We start from the raw sequence: 23,138 nt of genomic DNA, 5'->3' as shown, positions 1-23,138 counted from the left end.
TGTCGGCCAGGGGCCAAGGGGCTGAAGTGCAGTCTCCCAATGCCACCACCTGAAACCTGCCTTACAAGTAGGGCTGTAACCTCTACAGAAGAGTACCTCAAAGTCCCAGTTCTGAAAGATGATCCAGAAGGATACCATGACTGGTAGTATCAAAAGCTATGGAGAGTTCCACTCCCCTTATCCATCTCCCAGAGAAAGGCATCCACCCAGGTGCCCAAGACTATTTCAGTCCCATAGCCAGGCCTGAAAACTGATTGGAAAGCATATGTGACAAGTTGAAGCAGGAGATGCGTTGGATGAACATTTTTTACATTATTATGTAAGAAGCCTAGGTGGAGAAAATAATTAATATGGAAGTACAGTGGAAATACACCAGGAGCTTGATTGTGTAACCTTACTAAAATGGGGAGAGACAATGATTGTCTGTATTGTGGCTGACTTGAAATGACTGGATTGATGTGAAACCATGTCTTGCTAGCAGAACCGACCAAGGACAGGCAGAGAGGAGTCATAGAGTTGTCCACATAAGGTTATATGTTAGTCTTCAGTGTTTTATTGTCTCTTGATTTACATTTTGTTGGTAATCCTACCTTTATATAATTTGGTGGTATGATAAATACAAGTACCTCATTTTGAATTTAGGACTTTCACGGATTTTGAAAGGTCGGCTGGAAATGACAAAAAATCGAGTTGTTGACTGGGCCCTGGGGGAATACATGGCTTTTGGGTCTTTACTGAAAGAAGGTATTCATGTCCGGCTAAGTGGGCAAGATGTAGAAAGAGGTACTTTCAGGTGAGTAGTTATCATAAAGTTGATCGTATGATAAGACCATGTCCAGTAGATTCAATTGTGAATTCAGCCTGAGACTCCATCAAAATTATAAGCCAGAAACTAGTGAGGATGTGTAGGTGAGATCTCATTCCCCCTTCACTCCCCCCACCCCATACCGTTTCCACTTTCCCCCCCTGGTAACTGAATCCAGCACCCTGTCTCAGCCTGGCTACATGGAGTAGAATATAAGAAATGATCTACACAGAATACATAAGGATTTGATGGACTGAAGACTGTATTGAGTGGTCATCCATTGGAAAAGCTCCCTGCTTGTGCTAAATTTGTACATCAGGGAGAGGGCTACATTCAACCTTTATCCCCAGTGACCTAGTTTACTGCATATGAAGAATGCAGTTTTCCCTGCCTACTTGCAGTCTGAAGAAGGGCAGTCTAGAATTCTGCCACCTCCGTCTACCACCTCATTTCGTGTAAATGTGAAAAATGACGGGAAGTCCTCATAAAAAGAAGGGGTTAAATTTAAAAACTCCATTTTAATAATCTTTCTATTGTTGTACTTTAATGTTTGACTCGCTAGCCCCTGATTTTGTGTTATTAACTAATTCCTGCTTAGGCTCGTGAGCAGTTATTCCTAAGATGCGTTAGAACAGAATTTCTGCCTGCAATTTGTTCAGCGTCTGCAGGAACGCACCACAGAATAGCTATTATCAGGGTAACAGCCCTTCTTTCTTTAGTGGGGTTAGAGCTTGAACATATTGGTGTGTTTCCCTCAGTTAGTTTTGCTTAGGGAGTTAATGGATTACAGTAATTACTTCAGTCATCTCTGTTTTGATAACATTCCTTGGTGCACCGTTCTAAAGCTGATGAACGGTGCTCTGGAGAACTCTAAACAGTGAACAAATGTGCGAGGGATGGGCAACGAGAGCTTTTGCAGCATTTGCAGGCCAGGGTCCTGAGAAGTGCTCAGGGAGGCGGAAGCTGGTATACAGTACAAAACTCTACACAACTCAAGATGATGAGTAATACAATTTCTCAGCTAATTATAATTTGAGGAAAAGCAGCTCCATTGTGTAATGGCTTCCACACTTCATATTTTATGGAGTGTAGCTGCATACCACTAAAATGCCACAGTTATCTGTAGCATCTGAACTAAGGTGTAAGAACTGAATACTTGGCGGTTAAAAAAATTAAAGCTCTTAATTCATGTTGCTGTTGTACTGGCAGAAATCGTCAGTCCATATGCTCTTTTGAATGTACTGAACAGTATCCTTGCTTTATTCATACTGTTTCAAAATTAATTTTTACAAATATATGAATAAGTATGAACTAGTACAGAACACTGTGCCAAAATGAGGTCTTTGAGTGAAACAACAAACAGTCAAGTAAAAAAGAGGGAAAATTCACTTGTGAGTTACTTTGCAACCCTAAGCAGAGTTACACGCTTCTGAGTCTATTCAAGCCAGTGAGTTTAGAAAGGTGTAATTCTGCTTAGGATTGCATTGTGATTTAGAAGATGGAGGTGAGAACTGAAAATTAGTGATGGCTTGGCTTGCCTGTGATTGGTCAGTTTGGGAAACTGTGTGCCTAATTGGTGGAAGCTTGAAAATGCTAAGGTGATGATGAGTCTGTGAGAGGTAACTGGGCAAAAGGAGAGTAAGAGAAGAGATTGAGGAAATCTCTGTTTTTTGTTTTTTTTTTTTGTTTATAAACTTTTTATTAAAGAGGAAATCTCTGTTAACAGAGTTGTCATGGGAGATGTATGTGGTGGATACAAACGTAATAGAAATATAAAGATTACTGTATCTCCACAAGGTATATACAGTCCAGGGACAGTATTTTCAATTAATGTTCATAGTTTCAGGTGGGTAGCCGTGTTGGTATGCAGTGGAAGAGCAAGATTGGGGTCCAGTAGCACCTTAGAGATCAACTAGATTTCAAAGATGTGAGCTTTTGAGATCTTTGACTCTGGAAAGCTCATACCTTGGAAATCCAGTTGGTGCTAGGTGTGTGACCTGTGCGCTAGAAAAACTCTGGTTCAAACCCTTCTCCAACCATGAACTCACTTGATGGCCTTCATGGTTAGCGTCTGTTTTCCATCTGCAATTTGGGGAGAATGATCTGCCTTGCAAGATAAAGATGGTTGAGAAGAGAAGAGCACTCACAGCATTTAAGAAATGTTATATCAATTTTACATCATTCTCTCCTTTTTCCCCCTCACAACAATCCTTTGAGGTGGGTTAGGCTGACAGGCTCAAGATCACCCAGTAATTTTCCGTGACAGACCAGAGAATCGAACCTGGGTCACCCATATCCTAGTTCACCACTCTAGCCACTGCACCCCACTGGCTCTCTTGAGTACTTATTCTTTTTATTTGAATATCGTAAAAATACGCTTCAGGCAATGACTTTCCCTAAAAATCTTTGTAGCCATCGTCACCACGTGCTCCATGATCAAGATGTGGACAAGAGGACGTGTGTTCCTATGAATCACCTCTGGGAGCAGCAGGCCCCCTACACTGTATGCAACAGCTCCCTCTCAGAATATGGAGTCCTAGGTAAGTTTCAACAGTTTCATTAACTAAACGAGCTTCAGAATTTGAGATTACGTGACTCTTGGATTGGGAGATGGCTGTTTACCTGAATTTGGTCATCTGTGCCTTTTTTCCTGGAAATTGTGAGCCTGCCTTTCAGATTAACTGTGTGTGGATCATTTAGTGTACACAGACTCTCATGCACACAAATGGAACTCCCTATTCAACAGTGTCTTTGGAGGAAAGCATGGGGGCCGTGGCCCAGGGGTAGAATTGCCTTGTGCTAAAAAGTTCCGGGCTCGAGTCTTGGCATCTCCAATCACAGGACCTTCAGTAGCAAATGGCTTGGAAAGACCTTTCTCTGCCTGAGACCCCAGGGAGCCACTGGCAATTACTGAGCATGATGGATAAATGGTCTGGCATTTATAAAGCAGCTTCTTATGTGCACTGGATCAACGGTTGTTCCTGGGATCGGGAGATATTGTTTATTTCCAAACCCTGTACTCCACCTTTTAGCCCCCTCAGGGCCACCAAGGGGGCCAAACCGTATATGTAAACACAGGATGTAGTTAGTGTAGCAGCATCACACGTACTGTGGCTTAGAGTTCTTGAATGTGGCATCCATTTTGGGGGGTGGGGTTCATACTTCCAGTAGATGTAACTATCTTAGCAGAATAGACATTAAAATGACCCAAAATGTAGCATATTAAGCAAAAATATCTCTCACTGCATTTACTCTTTCAATCAAAATTAATGTTCCTACTAAGGATGAGTAAATCTCCTCAGTTTCCACTCAGTTTTTATTCCATAGTTCCATTAAATCTTGTTTCTACTACAGGTACTTTCCACTAGGAATAGATGATTTTAGACTGTTTGTAGCAGATTTGAGCGCATGTGCCCCCATGCTTTGCTTGCCTCACCTTTTTGAGTTGTTTTGAGCCTCCTGTCCAAGGCTCTGGAGTTGCTGTGCTGAGAAACCAACAATTGTCTAGGTACGCAGATGTGTTCCTCCATGGATTCTTTTTTAAAAGTTCATATATGTGCTCTTAACACTCTTCACTGCATATTTTTGAGCCTTTCCGCAGGAACGTACTAGCAGATAAATAAATGACCCTCATTCCTGCTATACAGACACTACTATGCTGCACTGCAAGTAAAAAAAAAAGACTTCTATGTAGTTTGTGCTTCTGCACAGAAAACGAAAGTACTTTTTTATTCTGTAGGAACTTACTGTTCCTCAAAACTTGGGCTCCTCAGGAATGTAGGCTTTTTAATGCTTTCATTTTCTTCTGTAATTGCTGTTTAATTAATGGAAATGTTGCTAATTTGTTACTGAAATATGAAAAGGAATATTCTGGCGCCTTAAAGATTTAACAGATTTGTTTGAAGTTTTTGTGGACTGCAGCCCACTTTATCAGATGAATCTCATTTCATCAGTGGCTGAGTCCAAGAAAGCTAGGCCATATTAAACATTAATTGGAAAGGTGCAACAGGTTCCTTTTTTGTGTTTCTCTTCTGATTGGTAGTAGTCTTTTAATGGTAACCATCGGTAAAACTGGTTTTGTGTAATTCCTATCTACTGAGTTACTGTTTCACAAGAAGAAAAATTACTATTCACAGGCTTGTGTGAACAATATGATAAATTTAGTTCATCGTTGTATCTTCTATGCAGTCCCACATGGGAACTGTGCATATGCAGGCCAGCCACAGACGTATCAAAACTCCAAAAGGCATGAGACACTTGCCTGGCCTCTTCGCGTGCTTTTTCAGTGGGCACGGCTATAAAAGGCAGGGCAAGTGGATCCCTCCCTCAGTTCTCCTTTAGCTGCTGCTGAAGAAGGAAATGCTTCGAGCTGCTCTTCGACTCCGAGTTTGGCAGAAAAAAGAAGATATGACTATGAAGGCACTCAAGTGTGGTTCCAAGATGGCCCAATCCAGTGGGCACAAGAAATGCCCTACGTTCCTCAGCGAGGCCCACGACACTTTTTGCTGTGCTGTGTGCAAGCAGTTCATGCCTAAGGTAAGGCATGAATGGGCGTTGTACCTGAAAGCGGCTCTTTGGGAGTCAGCCCTGTAGAGTGTCCAAAGTAACTAAAGCCACTAAGAAAGGACTGCAAGCCCAGAATGGGCCTCCTCGGTACCACCTTCCACTTCGGCTCTGATTGCTGATAATGCGAACCAGTCGGTTCCTGCTAAAAGAGATTCTGGCTCATCTTGGTCATTGTTCAAGTTGCCATAAAAAAAAGCCAAGCTCAAGTTGAGACACGCTGTTAAGAACCAGACTCCAAGAAGAAGAAATGGTCTTCAGCTTCAGTTCCATCCGCCTCGGTGGCATTGAACCCACTGACGGTTCCAAGAACTCCCTCGCTGACTCCAAGATGTTGCTTGGCCTCTGTCTCCATTACCACCTTCCCCAGTGTGGATTGCACAAAGACAGGTGACTTCCTCATCTCCGTCCAAAACTGATAGTTGTCGAGACGTGGTCAAAAGCCATAGACGTTCATATGTTCCATATCCTTACAAGTCTCTTTATTCCTTCTATGCCTATGGCCTTGAAGCTTCCCTGGGTCTCTACCCACCACACCACTACTACTTATGGGAAGACCCCGAATACTGTCTTCCTGATTTTAGTACTTCAGTGGTGAAGGCAAGACTGTCCTTGGTTCCTCCAACAGTTCCTGAAGATCCCTAAACTGCAGAACCAACACTTGATCCACCAACGCACTCCGATGCAGGTTCCAACTTTGGTTCTGACATGGCATGAAAGCCATCCCCTTCCAAATGTACAATTGAAGACTCTGCTGTCTCTCCTACTGAAGACCTTCGCCTCTATTCTGAACAGTTGATCAGAATAGCGAGGTTGTTGGAGATAGAAGTAACTTGTTCCGGTCCAGCTTCGTCAGATCCAGTCTTTAAGATTCTCCACTCTGAGGCAACAGTCCTGGGGGCGTTCCCCATCATGTAAGGAAAGATAGACATCACCAAAGAAGTTTGGTCGACTCTGGCATCCACGCCAGCGACTTCAAAGAAGTTAGACAGCCTTTACAAAACAAAACAAGACGGGGCTAGGTTCCTATTCAATCACCCTCCTGCTAATTCTATAGTAACAGAAACCTTCCAAAACAAGGGTCTTACATGAGGTGCTGGCCATTCTGCCCCCACATATAAAGGGGGCAGGAAATTGGATATTTTAGGGAGAAAGGTTTAAGCCTCTTCAGCCCTTCATTTCTGTATTGGCAACTATAAGGCTCTTATGGCCAGATGTCAGTTATTCCTCTGGAACAAGATTGGTCTTCACTTAAGTCTCATTCCTGATGAGGAACAGCATCTCACAAAGATCCTACAAGGAGAAGCCCTTAGGCTCTCTAAGTAACAAATCCTCACTGCAAGACACATTGGGGATTGTTCCACATGAGCTATGGGCTCGGCTATCATTATACGGAGACATGTGTGGCTTAGAACCACTGCATTGGCTCCCCACCATAGATTAAGGGTTGAGGATCTACCTTTCATGGGCAATGATCTTTTCTTGTCTACTACAGATGAGGTATTTAAAGAGATAAAGGATGACAAGGTGACTGCTAGGTCCCTAAGGATTACCCTGGTCATACCATATAAGCACCAGTTCCCTCCTAGATCCTATCCCCATTACAATCCCAGATACAATCGGTTTCCATCTCAACCTATCCAACATTTCCCTCGGAACCAGCAACATGCTACTTCCATCTAACCAGCCTCGACAGAGGTATTTCCGTCATAAGTTGAAGGATGGTTCCAGTTCTCCCAGAGAGCAGTTGGACTCCAGACAAAGTCCACCAAACAAAGTTTTTGACACCAGGACGTCTTCCCCTCTCCCTGTTGGTTAATCCCTTTCTTTACCTGCATGGGAAAAATCACCCAAGAGCTCTGGGTATTGTCTATAGTCCGGGAGGGTTATTCCCTAGAGTTCATGACCATTCTTTCAAACGTTCCTCCCCAGTCAAACCCACCTAGTTTGGGTAGTGGTTAAGAGCGCGGGACTCTAATCTGGAGAACCGGGTTTGATTCCCCACTCCTCCACTTGAAGCCAGCTGGGTGACCTTGGGTCAGTCACAGCTTCTAGGAGCTCTCTCAGCCCCACCCACCTCACAGGGTGTTTATTGTTGTGGGGATAATAATGACATACTTTGTAAACCGCTCTGGGTGGGCGTTAAGTTGTCCTGAAGGACAGTATATAAATCAAACTGCACAAAAAAACCCAGGGTTGCACCTATCTGTAATTGTTGTTCGTCGAATGTTCTTCTGTGCAGGTGCACATTTCTCCCTCCTTTCCCTGCCATATGCTCTTTAATATGCTAATTTCTCATTCTTCACTGGTGGCTTAGTGAACTGAGGAGGGATCCACTAGCCCAGCCTTTTATAGCCGCGCCCAATGAAAAAGCATGTGAAAAAGGCCGGGCGGGTGTCTCACACCTTTTACAGCTTTGATATGTCCGCAGCTGGCCTGTGCATGCGCAGTTCCCATGTGTGCCTGCACAGAAGAACACTTGATGAACAACAGTTACAGGTAGGTGCAACCCTGTTTTCCCTTCAGCAGACAGACTAACGTCATGTCATCTAGGCATTCTTCAATCATGCTTTACACTGTCTAACCACCCTCCCATCATATTTGCAAATAAACATGGCTATGACAAGAGAGAGGAATTAAGTACCTGACTCGAATTTCTGCAAGCAGAAAACGTCTCAGTCATATTGGGAATTCCCATTAGATTTTTTTGGATTGGAGCTAATTAAGTAAAAATGAATTGAATAGACATGCATAATGAAACTCCAAATTGTTTTTCTGGCAACTGCCGAAGCACAGCACTGGCTCCTTTTCAGAGCTGTGAGTCAGTGCTGAGTTATTATTAAACCACTAAGGAGCATCAGGGGTATAATAGTTCCTCTGAAATGGTATTCTGGCAGGACTCAGTTGATACAAGGATGAAACCAGTCCAATCTACTTACTAAACATAAAACAGCATAGCTGGGGCAGAGGAGTATGTATTGGAAGTATTGAAGGGAGTCCAAATGCTTTACCTTCAGTCGTTTGTTATAAAGAGTGTCACTTATTTTTATAACTAGTACAAAGCCTGTTGTGGGAAAAAAATACAATGGGCTCTAGAAAGGGGAGGGCGGGCATGCATGCATTGTCTCCTCCACGACTGATCCCAGACGGGTGAAGCAGGGGGAGCATTGCCTCCTGCTCTGAGCCTCATCGCAGCCTGGTGAAAGGGGGGGCAGGCATTGCAACCTGCTCCATGCCAAATTCTGGCAGGGTGAAGAGGGGAGTGGGCATTGCCACCTGCTCAGATCCTGATCCTGGATGGGTGAAGGCAAGGGGTGGGCATTGCTACCTGCTCTGCTCCTGATCCTAGCTGGGTGAAGGCAGGGGGATGGCATTGCCACCTGCTCCGTGACTGATTCTTGCTGGGAGAAGACAGGGGGCGAGCATTGCCACCTGCTCCGCTCCTGATCCCAGTTTGGTGAAAGTGGGGGGTGGGCAATGCCACCTGCTCCACTCCTGATCCCAGTTGAGTGAAGGTGGGGGGAAGGCATTGCCACCTGCTCTACACTTGATACCAGCTGGGTGAAGGCAGGAACTGGGCACTGCCACCTGCTCCGCTCCTGATCCCATCTGAGTGAAATTGGGGGGGGGGCATTGCCACCTGCTTCATACCTGATCCCAGCTGGGTGAAGGCAGGGGGTGGGCATTTACACCTGCTCAGGTCCTGATCCCGGATGGGTGAATGCGGGGAGGGGGCATTGCCACCTGCTCAGGTCCTGATTCCAGCTGCATGAAGGTAGGGGGTGGGCATTGCCACCGGCTTTGCTCCTGATCTCAGCTAGGTGAAGGCAGGGGCTGGCATGCCACCTGCTCCACTCCTGATCCCAGTTGGGTAAAGGCAGAGGGCGGGCATTGCCACTTGCTCCTCATCTGATCCCAGCTGGGTGAAGGCAGGTGCCAGCATTGCCACCTGCTTCGCTCTGGATCCCAGGTGGATGAGGGGGGGGAGGTATTGCCTCTTGCTCTGCTCCTGATCCCAACTGGGTGAAAGTGGAGGGCAGCCATTGCTGCCTGCTCCGCACTTGATCCCAACCTGGGTTTCCCGTCGCGGCATGCTCTCAGAGTGATGGGCTGCCTCTTTTGGGCTTCCGTCAACAGCAGTGCCCTCTAGAGGCGCACCAGGGTAGGAAGTGAATTGTCTGGAACAAGTTAACCTTTTATATAATAGGATTTAGTGATGGGGCCTCTCTAGTCAATACTAGACTTGAATTTTGCCCTTTGTGTATTTGTCTAGGGGCTGCTGCTGTGCAAACATGTTAGTGGTGAATTGCCCTTCCCTGCCCCACTAGCAGAGCCTCTGTACTGCCAGCATAGACCTGTGAAATATTCAATACACAGCCATGCTGTTGTGGTGTGGGTAGATGCAGCTTGGTACATGTGCTGTGTTCCTCCAACCAGCATTAAAAGACTACTTCCTCTTATATTTTAGAGGGAAAAGAAAATATCTGTTGACTTCACATTGTGATTTTACATCTTTCTTATATATCGGGTCTATTACTGATGCTGCCTCACTTGCCTGCCCCTTGCTGTTGTTGTTTCATATCCATTAAGAAAACATGGCTTGGCTTTCTGTTAAAGCACAGAGCTGAGACATAGACACGATGCTGATTGGACTGTCTTGTCATCAGCTTTAAATAATTGTTTACCAACATTTGGGGATTAAAATTCCTTCCTGGTTGCACTTTTTTTTGTTGAGCAAAATGCTAGAAGAGGGGAGCTGATGGCTGTGGTGGGTGTGGGAAGGGCAAATAGCCAGGTAAGCAGAGTAGGAGGGTGTCTTAACTGCTGCTTTTGTGAAGTTTCAAAGTAATTATTTTAGTAACTGTGAACATTAAAAGATAGTTTGCACTCACAGGGTACCTTGAGGAGCAAGACTGAAGCTCCACCTTCTTTCTTCCTGTATCTGAACAGGATGGTTCTATTTTCTGCCAGTGTGTGTGTGTGGGGGGGGGAAACGGTGATGAATTCATTGGATCTTCTACCAGTGGAATACCATAAAACGTGTTTACTGATTTACTAAAGCCAGCTGCCCTGCCGTGTAAACATGAACCATCAGTGGTTGTTGGGGGTTTTCCGGGCTGTATTGCCGTGGTCTTGGCATTGTAGTTCCTGACGTTTCGCCAGCAGCTGTGGCTGGCATCTTCAGAGGTGTAGCACCAAAACAACCATCGTTCTCCGGCCGTGAAAGCCTTCGACAATACAATGAACCATCAGCTTCTGCATTCATTCTCCTATATTTCAAGTATAACTATGACTTCTGGATTTAAGTCCAGTGGCACCTTAGAAACCAACAAAAATTTAGGGTATAAGCTTTCAAGAGGCAAAGCTCCTTTCCTCAGATACAGGAAGGAGTGGAGATTCCTGAACCTTTATACTCCTATCAGGAGGTAGGAGGGGTGGCACAAAGAAAGGAGTCAGGGTCTAAAGGAATATTGCAGCTTGATTAGAGCAACCAAAAAAAAGCACCAGTAGTGAGATAATAGATCCAGAGGAGTTAGCCACGTTAGTCTGTAGTTGCAAAAGAGCAGAGTCCAGTAGTACCTTTAAGACTAACCATCTTATTTGTACCATAAGCTTTCGAGAACCACAGCTCTCTTCTTCAGATGCATTGACAGCTTTCGAGAACCACAGCTCTCTTCGCCCGATGCATGCAAGTAATGCATGCATCGGATGATGCGTCAATATTTGCATTGTTACTCAAAAGCAAGTTCAATGGAGCTCAGTAGAATGTTGGTCTTTTGTAGATATGTTTAGGATTGCAACCCTATCCTCTTGTGTGACTATGTGATCACCTATTAAAGTCATCTAAGCCAATGGACAGCAGCATCCTTTCTTGTGGCAGTGAGTTCCATAAGTTGTGCCCCATGAGAGGGAGGGTTGCATCGTTTGAAGTGTGTGTGTAGATTCTCTGCAAAGTTTAAAGGATCTATTCAAGATTTAAATTGCAAAAAGAACGCAGTCTGTTTTTCAGAGTACTTTTTATTTTAAGGCTATTTTAAAAACCATAGAATGTTATTTCTAGAGGTCAGTTGCTCACTTTCCCAGCCGTACCCAAAGGGTTTTGTGTCTTTGATATGCACATTTAGTACATAAACTCAGTACATAAATTTAGTACTCTGATAATATACAATCACTTGGCATGTGGAATTATCAAGGTCTAACTATATGTGATGATGGAAGAACTGTTAGCAGATTATCTCAGCATTATAAAATGGAAATAGTATCTGTGTGGGGCCCTTTTTCAGTAGGCGTAGGTGGGGTGGGAGGGGGGATTAATCCTTCCTCTCTTTATGTGGTTTTGCCCCTCAAAACTGATCCCTCTGTGCTTTTGGTAGGCCTGAGAAGGAGAAGAGATGGGAAAAGGGAAGTAGTGAGATAATGATTTGCTGTTTGTTTTTAACCTTTTTAAACCTTTGCCTTTGGACCCTTAATCCAGCTCCTCCTTACTTTACCTAAACTTATACCTCAGGAGAGCTCTGGTCACAACCAACGTTCTTTTTTCCTCCACACAAACAGAGCTTGAGGTGTTCTCTGCTTTACCCAGGCTTTTACCTCAAGAACACCTTCCTTCTTAGTTTTTTGTGACCTATATATTTGCTGCCTCCCTGACTCCCTCAAAAGGTTTTCACTGCCACCGAAGTCTTTTGCCTTAGGCCTCAATTTAACTGGTAATGTAGGAAAGCTTGTTATAGATGGTAGAGTGACAGAACAGTGAGCACGCTGGAGTGGCTGTGATGTCGAAAAAGGATCTTTTTTCTTAAACAAAAATAGAAATTACGTATAAATACATAAGCATGATGGTTACAGAGTTTTGATAAGCGTATTGGTTTTAGAATAATTCTTAAGCTTAATGGTTTCAAAACTAATATCTTCTTAAAGTAATGTTCACAAACGCAGTCACACAAAGTAATTTTCCACACGTCTTCAGTAACAGAAAAAAAAATTATATTCTATTCTACACAGACATAGATTCACTCAAGCCTTTCCACACAGCTTGTCTGATTTAGATAAGATAATCTCTCTCTCTCTCTCTCTCTCTCTCTCTCTCTCAGATATACACAGGCTGACCCAGGCTCACACACAGTTTGCCTGACTTAGATAAAATTGGGCTGTTAGACTTCGGCATGATTTGCCAGATTTAGCCAGAATCGTTTCTCCAGTGGTCCTAGGAGTGGGGCATTCCTTACTTCCAGGATGTAGCTCCTCCTCTCCAAAGGCAGGGTCAGTTACCCGGTTTTGATCCTGGAGGGGAGGGGCTTGTCCCACGAATCGTCAGTCTTTCTGGCCCAGCCTTCTGAGCCATCTTTGGCGGCGCTCTGCAGAGCACAGCAATCCCAGATGAAGAACAGTGTTGAGCTCGCAAGGAACGGAAGGGCTCTACTGCCCCCCTTCCCCTCCATATCACTTCAACGTGATGGTGAGCGATAGAGCTGATGGCCCTCAGTACTCCTAGATTTCCATGGCCACAACCACAGACTTTTGAGCTAGGAGGACCCCCCCCTCAGATGACCAGAGAGAGCGATTTGGAGTGTGTGGTAGCCCATTAAAGAGCCTGATACTCTCAGCAACTCCCACAAGCTTGGAACAACTGCACTTATATACCGCTCTTCTGGGAACGGACTGGCAGTCCCTGGGAGAAGCCCCTCCCCTCCGGGATCAAAATCAGCGGACTGATCCTGCCTTTAGAGAAGAGGAGCTGTATCCCATTCATGAGGACTGCCTCACTCCTAGGACCACCAAGAAAGGAAGCTTCATGGTAAATGAAAACAAATCTTTCATTTTCTACTATCTGACATTAAAAACCACAACACTCAGTAAACAGTGGGAGAACATTTTAATCTTCCAGGACTTCTTTTTAAATAGAAATAAGTACCACTGAATTCAGTTACTGGAGATTATTTCTAAATAAGTGCATACAGGACAGGACCCAGCTTGGTGTAGTGGTTCAGAGCACAGGACTCTAATCTGGAGAACCAGGTTTGATTCCTCACTCCTCCACTTGAAGGCAGATGGGTGACCTTGGGTCAGTCACAGCTTCTAGCTCTCTCAGCCCCACCCACCTCACAGGGTGTTTTGTTGTGGGGATAATAATGACATACTTTGTAAACCGCTCTGTGTGGGTGTTAAGTCATTCTGAAGGACGATGTATAAATCAAATGTTGTTTTGTTGTTGTGACATTCCATTGTTGGTGAAAAGTGGCCGTTCTCAAACAAAGAAGCTTTAAGAGCAGATCACCATTTGAGATATCTGAACCTGAGTCCATGTACAAGTTCAGAACAATGGAACCCCCAGGGCTGAATAGAGACATAGGATTCTTATCTCACTATAGACACTAATTTCTGCTCTGAGCAAGCTGTATTTACTTTTAAATCCTGACTCCGTTCTTTGTTCCAGCCCTCCCACCTCCAAACTGGAATATAAAGGCTCAGAGATCTTCACTCCTTGTATCTGAAGAAGGGAGCTTTGACGCTCAAAAGCTTATACCCTCAAAATCTTGTTGGTCTCTAAGGTGGCAATGGACTCAGATCCTGCTGTTCTACTGCAGACCAACACAGCTACTTACCTGAAACGGTCTAATTTCTGTTCTTCTGATAGGTAGAGAGGGGCTGGCAACTGGTTGGATTCTGATGCAGAATCTTTATACCTGTTGTGAGTGGATTTCTCACCAAAGTCCCAGTTGTGGGAGACTCTTACCAGGACTGTGATCTTTCATCAAATCAAGGCTGGAAATTAAAGGAAAGTTTGCCCTCACCTGGATAGCCCAGGTGAGCCTGATCTTGTCAGATCTCGGAAGCTAAGCAGGTTCAGCCTTGGTTAGCAATTGGATGGGAGACCTCCAACGAAGACCAGGGTTGCAGAGGCAGGCAATCACAAACCACCTCTGTTAGCCTCTAGCCACGAAAACCCCACCAGGGGTTCCCATAAGTTAGCTATGACTTGAGGGCACTCTCCATTACCAAAAGGAAAGTTTATTTAGAGAAAACACTCAAATAAATTGATGCACTTCAAACAAATATCACACAAAGTCCATACCTTTGCAGAGTAGATCAAGATGGGTAGCCATATTAGTCTGTGTAGCAGTAGAAAAAAGCAACAGTCCAGTCGCACTATAAGACTAAAAAAGCGTACAAGCTTTCGTGAGTCACAGTTCACAGTATCTGAAGAAGTGATCTGTGACTCATGAAACTTCATGCTGTCGCACATGTTAGTCTTATTGGTGCTACTGGACTCTTGCTCTTTTCTACTTTGCAGAGTAGGCACTCACTTATATACCTTCTTACAGATAGCTTCATTAAATATAATGTTTACATTAACAAACAGTTTACAAAAGACAAGCCTAGACCAATAAGTTGTAAAAGCTTGACAGGAAGTTCTAAAAGGTAGCAGGTGTCGTGGGGCTCACTGATAGTGAGGACTCCTCAGGAGTAGAGAAGCCTCGTGTAGCCAGCCTAGCCAGCCCTGACTCAGCAGAAGCTGGAGATCAGGAGCAACAGCTGCTGGAGGATCAGAGTCCACAGCCAGCAGCCGAGCCAGAGGCACCGCCACCCTCCAGCTCCAACACCACCGGTGAAGCTCAGCCCAGGACGTCCAAACCTCCAGCTTCACCCAAAGAGCGCTGCAGACAGAGGCAATGTGTAGAGCTACAGGAGAGACGGCAAAGCGCATGCCTCTTGGCCAGGTGCCAGCTGCAGGCTGAGACCGATGATGAGTAACCACAGGATAGCTCCCACAGCAGCCCAGCCTCTATAAAACCCAGCTACGGAAGGCCAGGAGGCATGGAAGCAACATGTCAGTTCTTGCTACTGCTGCGACCACGCCACTTTGCCCCGCGACTTTCAGACTGGACCTTGACTTTGCTTTTGTGTAGCCCCCAGACTTACTGGTAATTGACCTAAGGACCTCTGGACTTGGATTTTGGGCTCTCTCCTGGCTTTGGACTTGAGCTTTGACTTTGGACCGGACTTTGACTATTCTGCTTGGGCTGACCCAGCCCATGACAGCAGGTCATATAGATGGTAAAAAGAGAGATTCAATACTTCTCTGGAACCTTTTGCTATCTTTTGGAAAACTAGAGGGGTATAGTCAGGAGATGATAAAGGAGCCATGAAGAAAAACAAAGGCATGACACCCAAGGTTTTTTGGAGCTGTGACCTGTTATAACTTCGAAGCATCCCTCTGCCTCCCTCTCTTTACTTACATTGCAATTTCTATGAAGGGAGAATGCAATGAAAGTAGGTGAAAGGGCACAGTGATAGAAGGGCCGGGACCCAGCACTTAATAACCATTTTAAAGCTTAAGGAATCGTTAATTGACTGTAAATAATTATAAAATCCCCTAATACCTATAAGTACAGAATATAAGACAGTATTAAAGAACACCACGCACCATTGACTGGTGAGTACGTCAGTGAGGTAATTCTTGTTTTAATTGCTTATGATGAGATGTGCATATAAATGAAACAACAACACTCTCTAAGAACCAGGCTTGCCCAAAAGAATAGAAGAGTGTTACATAGAGATGTATTTATGTAGATTTATGCTTTGTGAACAAATATTCAAGGAGATATGCACAGGCTCACCGTTTAATTTCTTCCTTTAGAATATTAGAATATTACAGCTCTGGTATTTTCTTGTTTAGTGAATTCTGCAGCTGGAAGCCTGATCAGTAAGTTGAATATGACATAGCGGTAAAACAAATGGTGTATTGACATATCAAATTGCTTTTTTTTAAAAAAAAAACCCTCAGCCTCTTGGCTAATGGAAAAGCAAATGAAATTAAACTGCTGCTTCATTTATGTCCATTGAAAAACTCTTGCTGTTTTTGACAGCCCCGCAACTTGCTGTTGGGAGAGGTGGGGGTGTGGTGCGCGTGCCGTAATGGCTGCTCCGTACCTCTGAGTCTGCCATAGCGAGACGTGAAGACACAGTTAAGAAAGGGAGTACCAAGTGGTTGGGTGGCCATTCCTTCTCCGTTTGAGCCTGCGAAAGCGGGGAGGGCGGAATATAAATATAATAAATTAAATTAAATTAAATTAAGTGTCTGTTGCTTTAAAGTCTCCTTGGCAGCATCAGTGTAATGCACCTGCATGAATTTGCTTCTAGGAAGCGCATGCCTGCTGAAGTGAGTTAAACCCCTAGATCCCATTCCCCCCCCCAGTAAAGTGGATCCATCTGTCCAGACCACTCTAATCTGGAAGTGAAATGTGGCTTCGTATACTAGATGTTCTTTTCAAAGCTCCGCCATGTTAATTTATCCCTAAATACCGCTTGCCAAGAGCTGGAAGACCAACCTGGAAGATTACTGTGATTCTCTCTGTGGTGGGTTGTCTTCCCTCTTTTGGAATTCTTGACGTTACGTTTGCCAAACGTTTTGACTTCCACTTTCAAAAGTCAAACCTATCAAAAACATTTCAAAAATATCCCTGAATGCTATACATAGCCTACATAAAGGCATTGACACTTGTCAGACATACTCAGAGGCACATGTGTACATTTCCCCATAATAAGAAGGTATTCACAAGAATGACCTACAGGTTATCCATAAAAGTGGCTCTTAGCATGTCACTGTGAAATAGAACTTAGTAGTGGTTAGCCGCCTCAAGGTTGACTCAGCCTTCCTTCCTTCCAAGGTCGGTAAAATGAGTACCCAGTTTCCTGGGGGTAAAGTGTAGATGACTGGGGAAGGCAATGGCAAACCACCCCGTGACAAAAGTCTGCCAAGAAAACGTCATGTTGTGACGTCCCCCCATGGGTCAGTAATGACTCGGTGCTTGCACAGGGGACTACCTTGACCTTAACAGCACACGATTTAGTGGAGCAGCAATTAAGGAAAAACTGATGTTTTGTTAGCTAATAGAGGTCTTCTTCTTGCCCAGAGCTTAGCCAGAATATAAGCATTAAAAAATTTCATCTCTTGTGGATTTCAATAGGATCTTTAACTGAGATTAGTTTGGATTTCCATTTTAAATTGACAAAGCCAGATTTCCCCTTCCTAAAAGAGCAGCATATGTGTGAAAACCCCTTGAGCAAATGAGCTATCTTGTATGTTTTCTCAGCCATGTCACCCATCAGTGGAAACAGTATTTTCATGCTTGTTTTAAAATAGACTGGATTCGAACCTATTTTGGAAAAAAACAGTTTTCTGCCTCTCTTAAAAGAATTCCTCAAGGAATCTGAAGTGAAAGGATCATACTTGGTTTCCACTGTTCAGCAGCATGACGGGGAGGTTTTAAAATTCCCTTGTTGCAAATTAATTGCATGATAGGATATGGGTCTCTGGCAGGGAGAGATGTTGGGGTTATATTGAATGGAAGGTCAAACAGCTGGCACTCTAGGTTGTCCCTTTTTTGCAGAGAGAAAAGTATAACATCTGGCATTACAAATGAGTTCTTCACAGAATGCAGCACCAAGTGGTTCATTGAAATATTTTCATCAAGGTCTTGCAAAATCTTGACTAGAATTAACATGAGAATGGCACATAAAAATTCATGCCCTCTGCAAGTGCGAACTCCGTCTGTGCATTCATGTATGGACATTATACGTGCCACGTGCATGCTGTTTCTGCACATATTCTGCCTACTCAGGATTTTCACCAGACATCGGGAATGTCTTTCTTGCTTGACCCCAAAGTTTTTGTTTTTGCTGTCATGCAGAGCTGAAGCAGAGGAGCATAACAAACAGGGGAAACAGAAGAGCCAAGTACCTTGGGCTTTATTTAAAATATTTATATACCATCTTAACTTCTTTGACTCAAAGTGGTTAACAAAGCAACAACAACTTGCACAAACACAAGACAAAAATGCCACACAAAGCAAACCAGCCAGTTGTGCCAAAACAGTTTACCCTCCACCAAATGCTGTTCAAAATAAAGCTGTTTTTATGCATTCCTGAATACAGAAAGTGCAGGCTCCCACTGTGCCTGCTTTGGTAACAGATTGTGCCTGCTCCATTCCAACAGGCTGCTCTTTCCACAAAAAAGCCCATTTTCTTTTTTTTAAAAAAAACCCTGCCAGATAGCCTGCTGTTTGTGATGCCCTTCCTCTCAGGACTGCCTGTCTGGAGTGCAGCTGGTGTTTGATAATGTACTGGGAGATGCAGTTCATTAAGCAGGAGGGCCCTAAGGTGTGAAAGTGTTAAAAAGCAATGAGTAGCACTTTGAATTGGGTCTGGAAGCAAATAAGTAACCAGTGCAGCTGAGGGTGTACTGGAGTAAAATGTTGAAAACAGCTGACTCCAAACAGGAGTCCAGTCTGAAGGTTACGGTAGCGTGGACTGGCATAGCTAGGGCAGCCAAGTCTAAATAAAGGGCTAGATGGAATTGAAAGAAGACACTTCTAGCAACCGTGCTGACCTGCTATCCATGTACAAGTTTGGTTCCAGGTGAACCCCCAAGTTATTCATTTCATCTACTAAAGAGAACCTAACCCCATATAGTAAATCAGTGCCAGCCAAGCCTGACTTCCCAAGAGACACGTATTTTGTACAGTCTGTCCACTTTTGTTGGGATTTACAGCACTTGTCCTTAACACAAGTCTCTTGTGTTTCTGCATCCCCAGCAGTTCTTTGTTGACACCCAAACTGGCTGTAATTCAGCAAATCTTTCACTGTATCGAATCCTCCTATATTTCCATTCTCTGGCACTGAACTCTTAAAAAGTCAGGATATTCTGAATAAAGATGGAGATGAAAATGTGCTTTGTGAACTGAGGCATTAAGCATGTTTAATAGTGTTAGCTGATAAGGCTGGCTGGGCCCTGCACAGACTGGGGCACAATCCACAGGGACAAATAATGGTGGGTGGCAGAGGGAGAAAGCAGCAGATAACTGAGAGCCAAGCTACAAGTGATGAAGGACACTTGAACGGCAAGTGAACAGACTCACGTGTATTCCTCCCTGTTCTCTTGCACTCCACTTGCGCTCCACTTGATCATGTAGTGGAGTGTATTCCTCCCTGCTGTTCACTTGCATTCCACTTGCGCTCCACTCAATCACGTAGTGGAATGTATTCCTCCCTGTTCACTTGCGCTCCACTTGCCCTCCACTCGATCACGCTGTTCAAGTGCCATTCGTCACTTGTAGCTTGGCCCTTAGAAGCAGGCCACAGGAAGAGAAACATTTATGGTTCATTCATAATATGGTTAGTGGAGCAGTGCAAATCTCCATTATGCAAATAACTTCCCATGTGAATTAAGGCTTCCACACAAGCCCCAGTTGCAAGAAGGCCCTATTTCTAAGATTTCTTCCCCTCCCCTCTTTTGGGACATAGGATTGTCTGCTTGCATCTGACGAAGAGAACTGTGATTCTCAAAAGGTTATGCTACAATAAAATTGGTTAGTCTTAAAGGTGCTACTGGACTCTCTTTGATTTTGCTACTACAGACTAACACGGCTAACTCCTCTGCTTGCATGGATGCTCAGCTCTCACAGTTTATTTACATGGGGGTGGGGGGTGGGTGGGATGGAGGAGCTCCTTCTGTTTCCACTCTGGACTTCAGTGAATGTAGGGGCCAAAGTAGAGTGTTAGATCAGCTAAGGTTGATCTAACCTTAGCTGGAGAGCTCCAAGGAGAAATAAACCATTTGGCATAACAAGCTACAGAGTATCACTGAGGTCATTTGCTAGGAAAAGCCCTTGAAGACTTAATAGACCTGCAGACCTTGTTATTTCCCCAGTTGAAAATATCCACCACCTATCCTTTTAGCCCCAGTAGGAAAGAAGACGAGTACCTATGCCTACATATCTTCCACACTGGGGCTTAAAGCAACTCAATGCCAGTTTTTCCTTGGAAAGGGTTTAACCCCTCCTGCCTCAACACCAGACTGGGGAACTCTAATGGCATCTTTTTGAGGAATCTAAAGATATTGGGAGATCCCAGTTGTTGGATTATCTTGATCTTGGTTTCTAGAGAGACATCTTTATCTTTAAGGATCTTTTCTAGCTCCCTCACAGCTGTTCTTCCAAGTCTCAATCTTCCTCTGATTTCTTCATTACAGTCTCTCTTTTGGTTAATGATTGAGCCAAGGACTAGAAAATCGTGAACAATTTCAATTTCCTCATTGTCAACTTTAAAATTGTATCATTTCTCAGTGGTTATTACTTTTCTCTTCTTGATGTTCAGCTATAATACTGCTTAGGCACTTTCTCCTTTAACCTTCATCAGTAATTGTTTCAAGTCTTTATTTTCTGCCAGTAACATGATGTCATCTGCATATCTCAAATTGTTAATGTTCCTTCCACCAATTTTCACTCCACCTTCTTCTAGATCTAATCCAGCTTTCCTTATGCATAGAGGTTGAGCAGGTAGGGAGATAATATGCATCATTGTCTGCAGGGTGGATTTGATTTAAATCAAACTGATTTAAATCACGATTTAAATCACAATTTAAATCACTAGTCATTAAGGCTTGATTTAAATCATAGTTTTCTACATAAAGACCAATTCTTGCTGGTATAACTTTAATATGCAAGTAGATGCTTGCCTTACCGATAGGTAAAGGAACTTCATTAAAGTATTCCCAAACTGGGTCTCTTATACGGCCTGCTGCCATTACAGGTTTTTTCCTCCAAGGAAAGAATGTGATAAACCTCAGGTCATACACACAAAAGAGCCAAAGACTTGTGCAGTATTGTGCTCAAAAAGTTTCACTTTCATTTTGTACTGCTTGCCCCTCCCTCCTCACACTTAGTTTCTTCTTGTGCAGATCTATTCCACTCCAAACAATCAGAAAAATATTGTTTCTATTCACTGAACTTCTTGAAACTTAGCACTGAAGGGGTTGATTCTGTCTTCGTAGGTTTGTAGAACAATAGGATTAAGGTCTTTTTCTCAACTCTGTTCATGTTATAACATTTTTGCTGTGAAGAAGAGGCATGTGATCTCTGCTGAGCTGACACAAATTCAGTTTTGAGAACTGCAAAACCAAGCATCTGTAGGCAGAGAAACTGCCCAATAATCTTACAAAAACCTCTGGAAGAGCATGACATTGTGAATGGATTAATGGAATTTATTTACCAAAAAAATTAAACATATACAGCCTTAGTCTACATAATTAAAAACTAATCTTTATTTCATGATGGAATAACCTTTGGATGGTAATATATTTTCCTCAAAAAGCATTTTATTTTAAAAAATCCGATTTAAATCAAAAAAATCTGATTTAAATAAAAAAATCCGATTTTTTTGATTTTTTTAAAAAAATCATTGATTTTTATCCACCCTGATTGTCTGACACCTTTGCCAATTAGAAACCATTCTGTTTCCCCATGTTCTGTCCTGACAGTAGCTTGTTGCCCAGAGTACAGGTTGCGCATCAGAACAATCAGATGTTGTCGCACCGCCATTTCTTTTTAACATTCTCCATAGCTTTTCATGATCCACACAATCAAAAGCTTTAGTCTTCCTCATAGGAGTCACACTCCCTATTATCTTAATCTGTCATTAACTCTTTCCTATCTGTCTTCAGGATTGGTTTTAGGACAGACGCTACTTTGGTAGCTCTGATCAATGATCTTCATTTACAAATGCATCCCTTGTAGTTTTACTTGACCCACCTGCCAACTTCGATAAGTAGATCATTCACTGCTGTTGAGACACTTAGAGATAGGGGGATTGGCAGTTTAGCCTTAAAGTGATTTATTTCTAATCAACTGCATTCAAAAGTGGTTGCAGTCCAGGAAGAATCAGCAGCGTGGCATTTATTATGGGGAGTTCTGCAGGGCAGGGTTCATTACTCTCTCCCATGCTATTCAGTATGTGTAAGAGGTCACCTAATGAGATTGTATGTGTAGCTTTGGAGTTGGTTATCAATAGTATGCTGATGACATCCAGCTATACATCTTGTTAAATAGGCCTCCAGTTGCTGTTGTCTCTGTTCCAGGCCGGTGCCTGATTATCATGATCAAATGGCTAAAGGAACATAAACTAAGAGTCTCTCTACACAAGACGAATTACACGAGGATGCTGAAATGAAGGGAGATGCAATATTAGCCGAGAAGCCGAGTTTTAAAAGACAGATCAGAGGGCTCTGTCAGTTTCATCTCTCTAGAGCTGGCAAAGATTACTCCTCAGAGGGTTTATTTTCTCTTTGCCTCTGAAGTGAAATTGACAGAGCCTTCAGGAAGGAGAAGATGAAATAAACTCTTTGAGGAGCAATCTTTGCCTGCTCTAGAGAGGTGAAATGGACAGAGCCTTCCCATCTGTCTTTTTAACTACCTTTCCTGGCTAACCTTGCGTCTCCCTGCACTTGAGCATCCTTGGCTGCTTCCACACATGTTGGATAATGCACTTTCAACGCTCTTTAGTGATCATTTGGAACTGGGTTTTCGTGTGTGAAATACAAAATCCACTTCTAAAGGATAACTAAAGTGCATTGAAAGTGCATTATTCAACGTGTGTGGAAACGGCCCTTGTGTAATTCGTCTCATGTAGAGAGACTCTAAGTCAGAAGTGAAGCTGGTCTGCTTGGTAATGCAATGAGAGGGTTATATTCCCTGTCCCCCCTACTCTGTTGTTAGAGAAGCAAGTAAATTCAGTGCCTCAAATGCGTTTTTCTCGTTTCATGTAGCTTGGAAGCTTGTGCTTGGAGACGGCCAATCTGGCCATGTTTATTCATGCTACAATGACTCCCAGGCCCAGCTGTTATAATGCATTCGGCACGAGGCTGCCCTTGAAGACTCAGAAAAAAATGCAGCAGCTCATTTGTTGTTTGGGGTCATCTGCTGGGAGCAGATTA

The 23,138-nt window shown here is 43.6% G+C and overlaps 1 protein-coding gene across 2 annotated transcripts in view; it reads left to right on the top strand.

Annotated features, from left to right (window-relative positions):
- The window catches only part of OGDHL (oxoglutarate dehydrogenase L), a 153,467-nt gene that overhangs the window by 74,505 nt on the left and 55,824 nt on the right, over positions 1-23,138 (top strand). For both annotated transcript variants that reach the window (XM_054984041.1, XM_054984042.1), the window contains 2 exons: positions 643-793; positions 3,218-3,345. In XM_054984041.1, coding sequence (XP_054840016.1) covers positions 643-793; positions 3,218-3,345 — 279 coding nt within the window. The remainder of the gene's footprint in view (positions 1-642; positions 794-3,217; positions 3,346-23,138) is intronic.

Source organism: Eublepharis macularius, chromosome 6, assembly GCF_028583425.1.
Source record: "Eublepharis macularius isolate TG4126 chromosome 6, MPM_Emac_v1.0, whole genome shotgun sequence".
NCBI classification, from domain to species: domain Eukaryota; kingdom Metazoa; phylum Chordata; class Lepidosauria; order Squamata; family Eublepharidae; genus Eublepharis; species Eublepharis macularius.
The sequence above is the reverse complement of the archived record's forward strand: the minus strand, read 5'-3'. Positions and strand labels throughout refer to the sequence as shown.